This window comes from Sinocyclocheilus anshuiensis, unplaced genomic scaffold, assembly GCF_001515605.1.
Source record: "Sinocyclocheilus anshuiensis isolate Anshui unplaced genomic scaffold, SAMN03320099.WGS_v1.1 scaffold72, whole genome shotgun sequence".
NCBI classification, from domain to species: domain Eukaryota; kingdom Metazoa; phylum Chordata; class Actinopteri; order Cypriniformes; family Cyprinidae; genus Sinocyclocheilus; species Sinocyclocheilus anshuiensis.
Window position 1 is genome coordinate 1,153,496 of NW_015554073.1, and position 13,467 is coordinate 1,166,962.

Below are 13,467 nucleotides of genomic sequence, written 5' to 3' on the forward strand. Positions count from 1 at the left end.
TCTTCTTTTATGCCCTCCTGCCGCAGCTGTTGCCATTCCCAAACACTGAGTAATAATACCAGCAAGAAAACACACACTCACACACACTTTGGCCTTTCACCCATAAATACCTCACCCACATCTCGACGAGTCGCACGGCCTGACATAGAGTAGCAGCAGTCAGGTATAGTTTATGAGCTTCAGTGAACAAGTAAGCTTGCATTACTCTAGAATGGAGAGACTGGGGCTAGATGTCACATAGGGATGCAGATATATCTAAGTAACTATGAGGTTTTGTGTGAAAAGTTTAACTTTAACTGTGTTTTCTGGATAAGGATGGGGCAAGTTTATGTTTTACATTACGGTCTTTAAACGCAATATTGTTTTATTTTATTTTATTTATTTTACTTATTTTATTTTATTATTTTACTTTACATAATTTATGGTGTGTGTACAAAGAAATTATATATAATATTGTTGCATAATTATTTCATATATAATATAATATTTTTAGTTCTATATAATTCATATATAATTTTTGTATGTTTTTTAAAAGAAATTAAAGAACTTAACACTTTTATTCATCAAGGATGCATTAAATTGATCAAAAGTGACAGTAAAGACATTTATAATGTTAAAATGTTGTTAAATGCTGTTCTTTTAAACTTTCTGTTCATCAAATTACCCTGAAAAAAGTATACACACACACACCACACACATATATTTAAATAATACAATTATATATTGTTAAATTATTATATTATATTATATTATATTATTATAAACTGTTTACATGATGTACCTAATCCAGACTTTCTCACTTGCAACCATCAAAAATACAGCTAGTTCTACTATGGTTTATGGTATGCTGCCTTGTGACCAGACACAAAAAACACCAGAGGCCCACTATACACACACATGTCCTGAAATGCACATTTGCTGTGTTCTGAACACATACTCACACACTGCATGAGTGCATGAACTGCCAGATTTCAATAAAACCACTGTGACCAGAACAGTTCTGCTCGTCAAAATGGCCTGAGTTTAAACTCTCCCACACTGCACTCCAGGTGAAAAGGGCAGTTCTTTAATGAAGACTCAGGAGGAGGCTAGCCATGAAGACCATTAAAGGTGATTTGGTGCTGAATACATGTTGTAATACTGTTTCATACCACAAAAAACTCGAGAGAGAAAGAGAGAGAGATACTGAGATACAAGGGCATGGCAGCTGGAACAACAAAGTCATAGGACAACTTATGGCAACACTACAAAGCCATGCATTAAGAAACTGACCATGTACGTTTGAAAAATACAAGTAGGCCTGATGGTTAAATAATTAAAGCTGCAGTAATGTTGAGCATTAGCGTCTCCTGCTGGCTAAGACTGGTGCTACACCAGAATCACCACCAAAGCTCAGCATCCCATAGAATAGTTCATCACCTAAGGTCTGAGATTCACCACATCACCATAAGACCACTGACACCGGACAGAGAAGAGAGTGTTTGGAGTCTTCCCTTTGAATTTACACCAGCTGGAAAAGAGATAGAGAGAGGTCAAAGGTCACATCTGACACCATTGAGCCTTTCATCTAGAGACTTTATAGAGCTCAATCAGAGCCCCCCCACCCACCCACACACACAAATATTAGTTCAAGCATCTATTCAAGCAAGTTCAAATTTAGACTATTCAATACATAACTTGTATAAATGTAATACTAATAATGATTATGTAATACATATTCTCTTTATATATGTATGTATTTATTTGTTTGTTTGCTGATTTAATTATCTAGGCATTAAAAAAGCTGATGATGTTAATTATTTAATGTACAATGTATTGTACATAAGTACATTTATTTAATGTACATTTTATTTTATATTTAATTATTTGTTTATTTATAATAACTTCAAATTATATTTGCACATCATTTAATACTTAACGAATTTAATCATTTTAACTGTAATGCCTTCGTGAAACTCTAGTGCTTTTGAACAAGTCTGCCGAAAGGTGGCGCTATTTCTATATGCTTGCAATAAAACAGGTGCGTTTTCATTTTCAACCGAATTCCGTATGCAGGTACTTCAGAGATGGTCCACCCGTGGCTTTGTTTGAAGAACAATATCTGGACAGTTTATCTGCAGTTTCCTCAGCGCCCTGTCGCTCAGTTTCTCCGGCTGCAATAGAGCACTTAGACGTTTTTACACAAAGATTTGTCTGACACGGGTCCAAAATTCAGCAAATATGGACGGACTGTGAAAGTGTCAAGGAAAACTTTGCAAAGGCGACACCGTAATAACTCAACTAACGGATAAAACTGAAAGGTTTAAAGACATAGCGAGAGAAAAACATTTATTATTGTGACTGAGTCCCTTGAGGGAGACGCGTAATCAGGCGTGAACTCCTTCACTTCCCCATTCTGCCCACTCGCTTCAGTCCTTCCGCAAAGCAGGTGGTTCAAACAGCGCTTTGTGTACAGGCTTTTAACTTGTGTGCGTTTGTGCATTTACACTTGCCCATTTAAGTGATATCATGTCCAACAGTCATTAAGTCAGGTAGGCTAATAGGCTTAAATTTGCTAGGCTCGAGGTTAGAGGACATCATGAAGTTTAACGGGTATCTGAAGTTGCGCATCGGCGAAGCGGTGGACCTGAAGCCCACGACCACCTCTATGCGACACGCCGTGATGTTCAACAAGGCGAACCAGACCATGGACCCGTACATCGTAGTGAAGGTGGACGAGTATAAGATCGGACAGACGCACACCAAGCAGAAAACCAACATGCCCACTTATAACGAGGAGTTCTCCGTTAACGTCAATAACGGCAAGCAAGTAGAGCTGGCCATTTTTCACGACGCACCGATTGGGTACGATGACTTCGTGGCCAACTGCACCATCCAGTTTGGTGATCTGATGAAGAGCACGAACAGAGAGGAGTCATTTGAAGGATGGGTGAGGAATGTTTACCATACAGCTGCTTTTCCCTCACCTGATCACACACTGCGTCTTTCTTAAGTAGGCTATTGTGAGAAATTGCTTTGCTTAAAGTTGGTGTAGATTTGATTTCCACATGTATTTTGACACATGACACTTTGAATCATATAGCCTAGGTTGAAAAGTTCTGAAATAACAAGGTATGTTTGCTCTGATGGGGCAGACAGTGAGCATCTCTGGATAGAGGTGTTGTCCTATAGCCTACAGAATAGAGGTGAGACTCCGAGTAAAGTTTTAGATGATGATGTTATTATGCATCTGGTGGCATTGGAGAGATTGTGTTTGTAGAAAAGTGCATGTTGATTACAAGTCCAGAATGCAAAACAGTATTTAGTACAGTACTTAGGTGCACACTAAAGACGAATCACATAATGAACGACAGTGATGGACTAAACTGTCAGCATACTAGAATACAAAATAGAAGAGTCTGGGGAGTGTTGTAATGTTATTTCAACGTCTGTTTTTTTTTTTTTGTGCTGTATGTCTGAAACGTTGATACAATATTATCATATTTGCCAACTGTAAATTAAAGAAGTTTCGAAATCTGATGCTTTTAATATTAGAATTAAGTAAATAAATTAACATCAGGTACAAAGAATGCCATTGTTACAATCGACCCTACTTCCAGGACACTTGTAACGCTACTTGAAAACATGTTAAACTGTATGCATGATTTTATTATGGTTATTGAATTTACTCATTTAAAGTAATTGTCATCCCCCATCTCCATACCACACACACCTATCATCCTACTTTTAATTTGAAACATTTTGATTGAAAACTTACATTCATGCATTTGGCAGACTAAAGAGTTCACTTAAAGTATACATTTTATCAGTTCAACCATTCCTTACGAATCAAACCATGATATTGGCATTGCTAGCACCATGCTCTACTGTTTGAGCCACATGACTGCTATGAAACTGTAAACATTTAAGAATTTTAATTCAAGACAGCAATTGAAAACAATGATAAGTATATGTTAAGCAGGCTTATGCACACATCGGTTTGGTTTTAAAGTTTATTAGCTTGTTTTATCACAGTTGTGGCAAATGTGGCCTGTTTGATTTTGTGCAATCTTTGTGTCTTCAGTAGAAAAGCACATTAGAAAGTGTTACAACCCTCTCCATCTGCAGCTATAATATTTCTGCTATTTCTTTAAATGTATTTTATTAAAAACTAGTGTTACAAGCCATGAAAAGCTTGTGTTATTTATTACATTTAGTGAAAATCTGCCTATTTAGGTTGATGTTGTTCATATACAATAGTGATTTCATCCCTGTTGTTCATTTCTAATTGGCTTAACTGGTATTACAGCATTCCCTAGTTTCCCCTAAACCTCACACTGTTGGTTTTGTTGTATTGTATTGTGTTCTTTTTGTCATGCTTTGTTGCATTGCATTGTGTTCTTTTGTTTGTTTTGTTCTGTTGTATTTTATTGTTGTGTTTTTCTTTGTTTAGTCTCTTTTATTTAGTGCTGTTGTGTTTTTTCCTTGTGTGTGAACAGCAGACTTGCAGAGGTTATGAGTGTTATCTTCTTCCACCATCATCAGTGTGGGTTCACACTTACACCCATATGTCCAACAGTGCAACAATGCTCAATGATCCAGAATCAAGCCTTTGACTGCAGCTCTAGACACAGATCCTGATGCATGATCAGAGGTTAATGAAAGCAAGTCGGGGCTTAATGCACAGTCAATCAACACAAGTTGGACTCAGAGTTTGAGCTCTCAGACTCTCCGTGGGATGGTTGCAGCTAAGACCAGCTGAAACATCTTGCTCTGTGGTTTTAGCATCTTCTGTGGTTTAAGCACCACAATTTCCATGTCTACACTGCCTTCAGAGCTAGTTCATATCAGTGTGTTAACTCAACACTGCTGCAGAGTCACTAGGACACAGTAGTTGTAAAACACTTGTTGTCAGCATTTCAGTGACCAGGCTGAACATGCACATGCAAATCATCTTGCTTGTCCTCAGCAGAAGTTCAAGTTCAAGTTGAGCTTTATTGTCATTCTGCTGCATGTGGGGACTCTTTTGTGGGATTATGTACACAAAGCAGTGTGTTCATAATCTGCAGAAGTGGTGAAGGTCTTCTTGTAACCTTATTATTCAGCTCAAGTACTATTAGTTCTCCTTTCCCAGAATGCTTATGCACAGGGACATTATTTTTAGAGTGAACATCTTGTTTTTACTGTACGTGTCCTGAACATTTGTTCATTTAGTGAACAGTAATATAGAGATACACTTTATTATTAGCCTCAAGGTTATTTTAGCTTCAACTTGTACTGTATGTATAAGGGAAAGTGCATACTTTAAATGATTTTAAATGACTTTAAATTAAACGTTTTTACATATAATCTCAGTTTATATGATTTCAACACTGATAATAATAATAGTAATGTAATAAAATAACAGTAATGTTTCTTGAAGACTGGAGTAGTAGTGACTGCTGGAAATTCAGCTTTGCCATCACAGAAATAAATAACATGTTGAAATAAATCAGAACATTATATTTCCTAATATTACTGTTTTTATTGTATTTCTGATTAAATAAATGCAGCATTAGTGAACGTAAGAGACTCCGAAACATTTTTTAAATCTTACCAGTCTTAAACTTTTAAACGTTATTGTACATCTGATCAACTTCTATTGGGTTCCAGATGAAATTCAGTGGACTTCAGAGATACACGGCCCCATTTTTATTGATTCTGCAGCTGCAGGTCACAGAACCGCTAATTAATGATACTCTGCTTTTATTCTGTCTGGGATGTGGGCGTTTTGTGCCAAGTTTCAGTGTATGTATTTGTTTCTGTGTAGAGCCTCAGGCTTTTGGGACTGATGGTATTGTGAATCCTGCAGTTCAAAACAGCACACACAAGTAAGAGTGTGTTTGCGTGTGTATGAGCTTCCCTATATGGGAACTGCCTCTAGGAATTTCTGTTACACAGTTTCTGTTATGCTATTTTATCAGTGAGTGAAACTAGCATCAAAAGTATATAAAATGGAAGTTGTGTGTATTGGAGATAGAGTATTGACACACACTCTGTCATAGTCTGAATTTTTCTGCTTTCAGTTTTAACCAAATGAAAAGAAGTATGACTGGTGGAAAAAATATTCAGCTGAACTCTATTGAAAGTTGCTAAAGCAAAATAGTTTAAAAAGAACTAAATTAATCTAAATGAATTTAGTCCATATGTGACAAAGAAAAGGGCATACTGTATGCTAATTATGGCTAATCATTCCTGTATGCATCACAGTGTTCTGTAAAGATGTTGTTAGTGCTGTTTTGCTAATTATCATCAGACTTGTATTTAGACCACCACCAAAATGAGTGACAGGTAGGGAGCTTTTCTGATTGGCTGATCTGGTTGGCCATTCCCTTGTTTCTGCTGTTTGCATGCAATATCTCTACCCTATAGTTTACTTCTTTTGCCCATGATTCTGTCGTAACATATACAGAAGCACATAGGGTTTAGTTCTGTATGACATGCAGGTCGACACACACCCACAAAGTTGGTTTTCTACAGAGAGTTTACCACAGGCTCATAAACGCCCCCCTTTTACCCCTCGCTGTCTCTTTCCATTTCTGAGTTTGTCTTTCCGTTATCTCTCTTCTCTTTTTGCTCTACAGTAATCTGTAGTCCAGCTCTAATATTTCACTTCTGCCTGACCTCATTTACATTTTCCGTGGTGTAAAAGTGTGACTGCTGTGGACGGTACCAGTGGGTTGTGTGATTGCTTGTATTTGGCACAGATATAATTTTTAACGTGTGCATGTTTGCCTGAATATATAACTTGAAAAAAAACAGACTTGTCATACACAAAACTTTTAATACACAAATTGAAAATGCCAGGGAACTTAAAAAATGCTTCCTGAAAGGCCTGGGAAAATCATGGGAAATTTTGAAATCTTAAAAATTCACAGAAAAGTCATTTTCTAAAAGTCATTTTCATTTTCAAAAGTCACATTTTTCTAAATATGTTCAATTGTTAAGTATTTCTTTCTCAAGAAACTACTCTTACTGTCACAAATAACTGTGAAAATAGGAATGTATTTGTTAGAAATAATGGAAAGTATGAATTTATTTAACATTTTTATCTCCAAGTAATTCCCATACTTTTGTTTGTGTTGTTTGATAGTTTTGATCAATGTACTAATCTTCAAATTTAGAGAATATTATAAAAATAATGAAAATGAGTATTTAAACTTTTAATTAAGTTAAATTTAAAATGTGAGAATAACTTAACTTCAGTATTCAGTGTCTAAAATAATATTTATAGATTTTTTTTTGTGTTGCAGGTTGACCTTGAACCTGAGGGTAAGGTCTACATCCTGGTTAGTCTCACAGGCTCATTTATAGACGGTGAGTCCCACTCATTTTTATCTTTTTTTTTAAATAATTGTTTTAATTGTTCTATTTGTTTTAAATCTTCTCATGCAGAAGTACAAATTTAATCATACATTTAATCATACATGCATCAATTTGACCGTCAGTATGCCTTTTTTTGGACTGAAACAAAGGCGTATAGAGAACACGCCGCCTGTTTCATAGCCAATGACAGAGTAAAAGATGAAAATATAAAACTCTTCTTGATGAATCGCACTGTCTAGGCCACGATGGTGGAAACGCACACATGCACTGATGCACACACACTAATTTCCTCCACTTGCTGTTGAGATTAGTGCTGGGCGGTATACCGGTTCATACCGAATACCGGTGTTTATTTTTGTTATGATATGAATTTTTAAAATACCGCAATACGCGGTATTAAGTATGTCGCTTAAACAACGTTCGGAACGTGACACTGTTTGAAAGGCATCCCTTTTCACTGGTGCACTGTGGTGAGGGAACAGCTGTATGTGTTACTAAGCGTGAAAGTTCCGAAACTGAAGCTGTAGAACTAATAGAACGTGATGACACAGAAGAACTCATCCACAATATCCACACTGTGATATAAATTTTTGGTCATACCGCCCAGCACTAGTTGAGATATCACTTAACTAAATGTTAACATGCTACCAGACACATGCTAAGACACACTAAGACACACAAAGCCTTCTTCAGTCACAGTTTTTTTTAGACAGAGCTTCTGTCAGAGCATCTTATGCATGAAGTGTATGCGATGTGTGAATCGCACACCCGCTGTGCAGGGGCTGTGAAGTTGGCTTCCTTTAAAGGCCTGTGGTTAGCCCTGCAGAGACTAGACTAGACTTAATAATACCAGTGAACCGGGGGCTCCTAATCTGTCTCTCTTCCCCCTCACAAAGTCAGCAGAATGTTCCATGGCATTACAGGAAATACCTATGTATTGTAAGAAGATCATGAAATAATAAAACCTTTTCTGTTTTTCTGTGTTTAGATGATGCTGGAGGAAACACGCGTCCCTATAAAGAATTTAACCGAAAACGGCAGCAGGCAGTTAGAAGAAAAATCCACCAAGTAAATGGACACAAGTTCATGTCTACCTTCCTAAAGCAACCAACGTTCTGCTTCCACTGCAAAGAATTCATATGGTAGTGCATTTTTGTCACATAAATGCTCACCTTTTAAAAAAAACTTTTTTGGTATCGCTCTACTTAAAGCCTTTATGTATAATGCATTATAAAGGGCTATTAAAGGGCACAATGCATTATAATTAGTCATTGTAATACATTATATCTTGTTGTAAATACTTAAAATACTGAATTTAAAATGCATAGTGTAACAATGAATTTTTTAATAAGACATTTTTGTGAGAGTTTGTAAGAAAGAACTGCATTTTGCATTGTACGAAAAACTTATTTTCTATACAAATAAAGTTTATTATTCTAATCAAAAATCGAGAACCATATAAATTACAGTGTAAAAGTGTTTTACATTTTGTATACAAATGCTTGAAGTGAGTGGCTAAACAAACTTTGTTATATTTTAATTGTACATTATGTTTTCTTTGTTCCAGGGGTGTTTTTGGAAAACAGGGCTACCAATGTCAAGGTGAGTGTACACTCTGTCTCCGTATTAATCGACATTATCTGTGTTTAAATTGATTGTATTATAGATTGATTGTATTCTGTGTGTGCTTGTTAGTGTGCACCTGTGTGGTACACAAGCGATGCCATCAGTTTGTGGTTACGGTCTGTCCACGCATGAAGAAACCTGCCAAGGAACAGGTAATGCACGCAACCCTAACCCTAAAACACTTTCGTAGTCCATTTTTTTGCGTGTGTGTGTGTGTGTGTGTGTGTGTGTGTGTGTTGTACTGTGTATTTTCACAGTATGGTTTGATTGGGTTTTTCGTTTCACCTGTGGGCAATTTTAGAAATTTAGGCCATAGAATTACTGAAACACACACACAGACCAATTGTGTCATATGTTGGTGAAGTGACTTCTGTCTGTGTCCTAAAAAACACAGATGTCATTTCTCCACCTGCTGGTCAGAAATAGAACTGCTTAAATTTTCTGCTGTGTTTTTTATTCTATGCTCTGTTGCTTCTTTTTACAGACAACAAATCAGGGTTTCAGTATAAATGTTCCCCATAAGTTTAACATCCACAATTATAAGGTTCCTGCCTTCTGTGACCACTGTGGCTCTTTGCTGTGGGGCATTGTACGGCAAGGATTGCACTGCAAAAGTACTTTTTTCTCTTTCTGTCACCGATTTGGTCACCATAAATATATACATCAGTTTTATTTATGCTGTTTTGTGAGGCTCATCTGGTGTGTTGTGTTTTTACATCTGTAGTTTGTAAAATGAATGTCCATATCCGCTGTAAGGGAAATGTTGCCCCAAACTGTGGAGTCAACAATGTAGAACTGGCCAATAAACTGGCAGAAATGGGCCTTCAGCCGGGAGGACTGACCAAACGCAACTCAATGGTAAATGCACACATGTGCACTGAATCTTTTCAAAAGTAAAATATGTGATCTGTCTGTGTGTGTAAATCTCTTTGTTTAAGTTTAATGTGCTTTATTCACATCACACATAACTCACATTTTTCTTGGTTGCATGCACTGAAAATAGGAAAAAACAAAACTTTAGTGAAGTAAAGTGAGAAATTATGGGAAGTAACACAAGACCATCAACAGAATAATTAATATTGAACGATAAAATGTACTGAACGAGTAATAAACTAATAAAGTCTTAAGTCTAAATATTGTCTCTCTTCTCAGGGTCTCTCAGGTATGGACGCTCAGTCCCGTACATTGAGTGTGAGAGGAGATCGAGGGCAATCTAAAAAAGAGGCAAGTCGGAAGCTGGGAATCTCAAACTTCACACTCCTGCAGGTGTTGGGAAAAGGCAGCTTCGGCAAGGTCTGTGTTTAAGACTATTCCTCTGTACATCAGGTCCAGTATGACTGTGTAGCGCAATGATTGCAGACTATTTGTTAAACAAAATATTCACACAATTCCAATGTGAATGTGTTTATGTATTACAAATGATCCCAATGTGAATTTTATATTCTTATCTGAAAGAAATTGCATGGTACAGTCACTGACCTGTTTAAAAACTATAATATGGCAATTTTTATATGTTACAATGTTAATATTATATCTAATAATATTATATCTAATATTATATAACTATCTGATAAGTTTTTATTTGGTGTACATAAAATATTATATGCTCTGGAAAAAAAACCATTGGATTATTGCTGTGCAAGTGACTTCTAAATAGTGTGTTGTTTCATATTAAAATATTATGATGACAATTTTGTGCCAGAAATTTAGAGTGAATACAAATAAAATGAAAGATACTTCCCAAGTCATACTGTTGGTGTTGTGTGTAAATAGGTGATGCTGGTCCGGTTGAACGGTTCAGATCAGGTGTTTGCAGTGAAGGTGCTGAAGAAAGACATCATACTGCAGGATGATGATGTTGAGTGCACTATGACAGAAAAACGAGTGTTATCCTTCGCTTCCACTCATCCTTACCTCACTCAGGTGTACTGTTGCTTCCAGACACTGGTGAGGAACACACACATCACAGATTAACCTAGCCTATATATATATATATATATAGGGATCTGAAGTTGGATAATGTTCTGCTGGATAAGGATGGTCATTGTAAACTGGCTGATTTCGGCATGTGTAAGGAGGGAATGTTTGAAGGTGTTGTCACAGGAACGTTCTGTGGAACCCCAGACTACATTGCTCCAGAGGTGATTCAAACACTCCACCCATTCAGTGGTTGTCTAAAATCCACACAAAATTATGCATCACAAAATTCTAGAAGAATCAGAAGTGTTGTGCTGCATTTACATTTTGTCAGTTGACTTGAAGCATGAGGTGCCAACTTCCAGTCACATTCACTGCAATTATTAGTTTCAACACACATAACACACAAATGGACCAATTTAAAAAAAAATATTACAAATATTTAATATATTAATTTACAGTTAAATAAAATAAAATGAGAATGAAATCAAATTTAAATTTTAAATGATAAACTTATTTTATTTCAGTTGGTTGCCAAGGCAATATTTCTATATTCCATGTTTTAATTTTTTTTTTGATTAAGGTGAAGTTTTACAAACAATATTTAATTATTTTTAAATATAAATTATTTAATTAGTCAATTTAAAGCTAAACAGAACAGAAAATTAACAAAATGACATAAAATTATTAAAACGTAAAGCTGTAAATATACGCTAATTCTAAATATTAGTAAGTACTATAATAGCATATCAATAATACTAAAATAACTCCACATTCACACCTGTGTTCTTTCAAAATATATAATATAATTTAATATAATATAATCAGCAATATTGTAGATATAAACTGCTTCTTTTGGTGTCTGTTAGTTTTTGGTGAAAGGATAATCTATGGAAGTGCGTGATGAGTGTGGAAGTGTGTGAAGGTAGGATGTCCTAAATGTAATTTTTATATGGTCCTATAGATCCTTCAGGAGATGCTGTACGGCTCGTCAGTTGATTGGTGGGCTCTCGGTGTGCTGCTGTATGAAATGCTTTCTGGCCATGCCCCCTTTGAGGCAGAGAATGAGGATGACCTTTTTGAGTCCATCCTGACTGAAGAGATCATCTACGCGTCCTGTCTCAGCACAAATGCTGTGGACATACTTAAAGGGGTGAGCTGCTCAGTGTTTGCTTAAGAGCCCTGGAGTCATACAGACATGAATTGACTTGAATAGAGCTGTAATTGCTTATCTGTCCTGATTGGTGGAAGGCATATGGTGTGAATTAAACTGTCAGTTCATGCAACAATGAACATCAGTAAACAGTAAATACCTCCCATCTGATCTCTCTCAGTTCCTCATGCTCTTGCCCTCTCTTACATAACTATATTTAGCCTCGATCCACAATCCACTGCTATCACATGACTGTAGCTAAAAATAAAAACCCTACACATGCATAGTGTTTGCTCTCACTGTGAGGAATAGTGGAGGAGATACACTGCGGGTAATAATCCTGAAGATGATTTTTTTCCCCTTAGAGCAATGTGCAGTTATTGAAGGACCAATAAATTCCCAGTTTAATCTGGAAATTCCACAACAGAATGTCACGATATTTGCCTGAGATGAAAAATCCTTAAACCTGGGTCATCCAACATGACCATGACCTACAGCAGTCAAAGAATAGATCGATAGAGTGCCTCAAAAGCCTTCTATTTTTGGAATAGCAGACCTCAGTCCTGTTGCACAGCTGTGGTGTAGACAGACCAGACATGAACAACTGTAAGAAACAATGGACAATATAACATACCGTTTTTTTTTATTTATCAGCATCGGCCAATATTGGATATTTAATTATACGTTTAATTAATCTACATTTTTACATACAGATTATATTTGCTGTTATATAACACTCTCCTAAAGTTATTCTTTAAAAACACTAATTATGTGGTAACAAATTTTTCATGTATATTATAATGTTGTGATGCCTAATTTCAATTCTAACATTTAAAAATGATTGATTTTACTAGTTTATTTATTTAGTTTAAAATTCTAATATTGGCTATAACATGAACATAGTTATTGGCTTACCTGACAGAATTTTCAAGTTGGTACATCCCTTGTTTTTTAAAGGGGTCATATGATGCGATTTCAATTTTTCCTTTCTCTTTTGAGTGTTACAAGCTCTTGGTGCATAAAGAAGATAAGGACTGTTTCCCGATTCTGGTAGAGTAGACTACAATGCCGGCTGTTCTGATTTAAAGACTGTAAGTACGTTTTTTATATTTAAAGAGTTTTTATATTTTATATATTTAAAGCGAGTTTTTTGGGCAGTAACTTAGTGCTGTGGATCGCCGGATTGGCTTTCACCGTGGACGAAGCGGAGTCCAGCCCGGGGTCGTCACATGTTGTTGCCGCAAGCCCTCCGGACGCTCCTTCGTCGAATACGCCGCCTCTGCTCACTCAGCCCGCTGGCCATTCCTCACTTTATCCCCCGGCCTCTGCTCGCTCTAGGCCGCCACTGCTCACTGTAGGCCGCCGTGTGTGACGCTGTGTTTCGTTGTGAAAGCGAAACTACTTTGTTTGGCCTTCCAAAAGAGGAC

General features: G+C 36.5%; 1 protein-coding gene across 1 annotated transcript in view; it reads left to right on the top strand.

Moving 5' to 3' along the window:
* The first annotated feature begins 2,044 nt into the window (after positions 1-2,044).
* LOC107668768 (protein kinase C eta type-like) overlaps positions 2,045-13,467 on the top strand; it is a 14,101-nt gene continuing 2,678 nt past the window's right edge. The window contains exons 1-11 of the mRNA XM_016460751.1: positions 2,045-2,929; positions 7,272-7,335; positions 8,333-8,486; positions 8,912-8,946; positions 9,040-9,122; positions 9,455-9,584; positions 9,695-9,828; positions 10,123-10,263; positions 10,744-10,917; positions 10,968-11,111; positions 11,852-12,040. Of these exons, the coding sequence (XP_016316237.1) occupies positions 2,579-2,929; positions 7,272-7,335; positions 8,333-8,486; positions 8,912-8,946; positions 9,040-9,122; positions 9,455-9,584; positions 9,695-9,828; positions 10,123-10,263; positions 10,744-10,917; positions 10,968-11,111; positions 11,852-12,040 (1,599 nt within the window). The 5' untranslated portion in view covers positions 2,045-2,578. The remainder of the gene's footprint in view (positions 2,930-7,271; positions 7,336-8,332; positions 8,487-8,911; positions 8,947-9,039; positions 9,123-9,454; positions 9,585-9,694; positions 9,829-10,122; positions 10,264-10,743; positions 10,918-10,967; positions 11,112-11,851; positions 12,041-13,467) is intronic.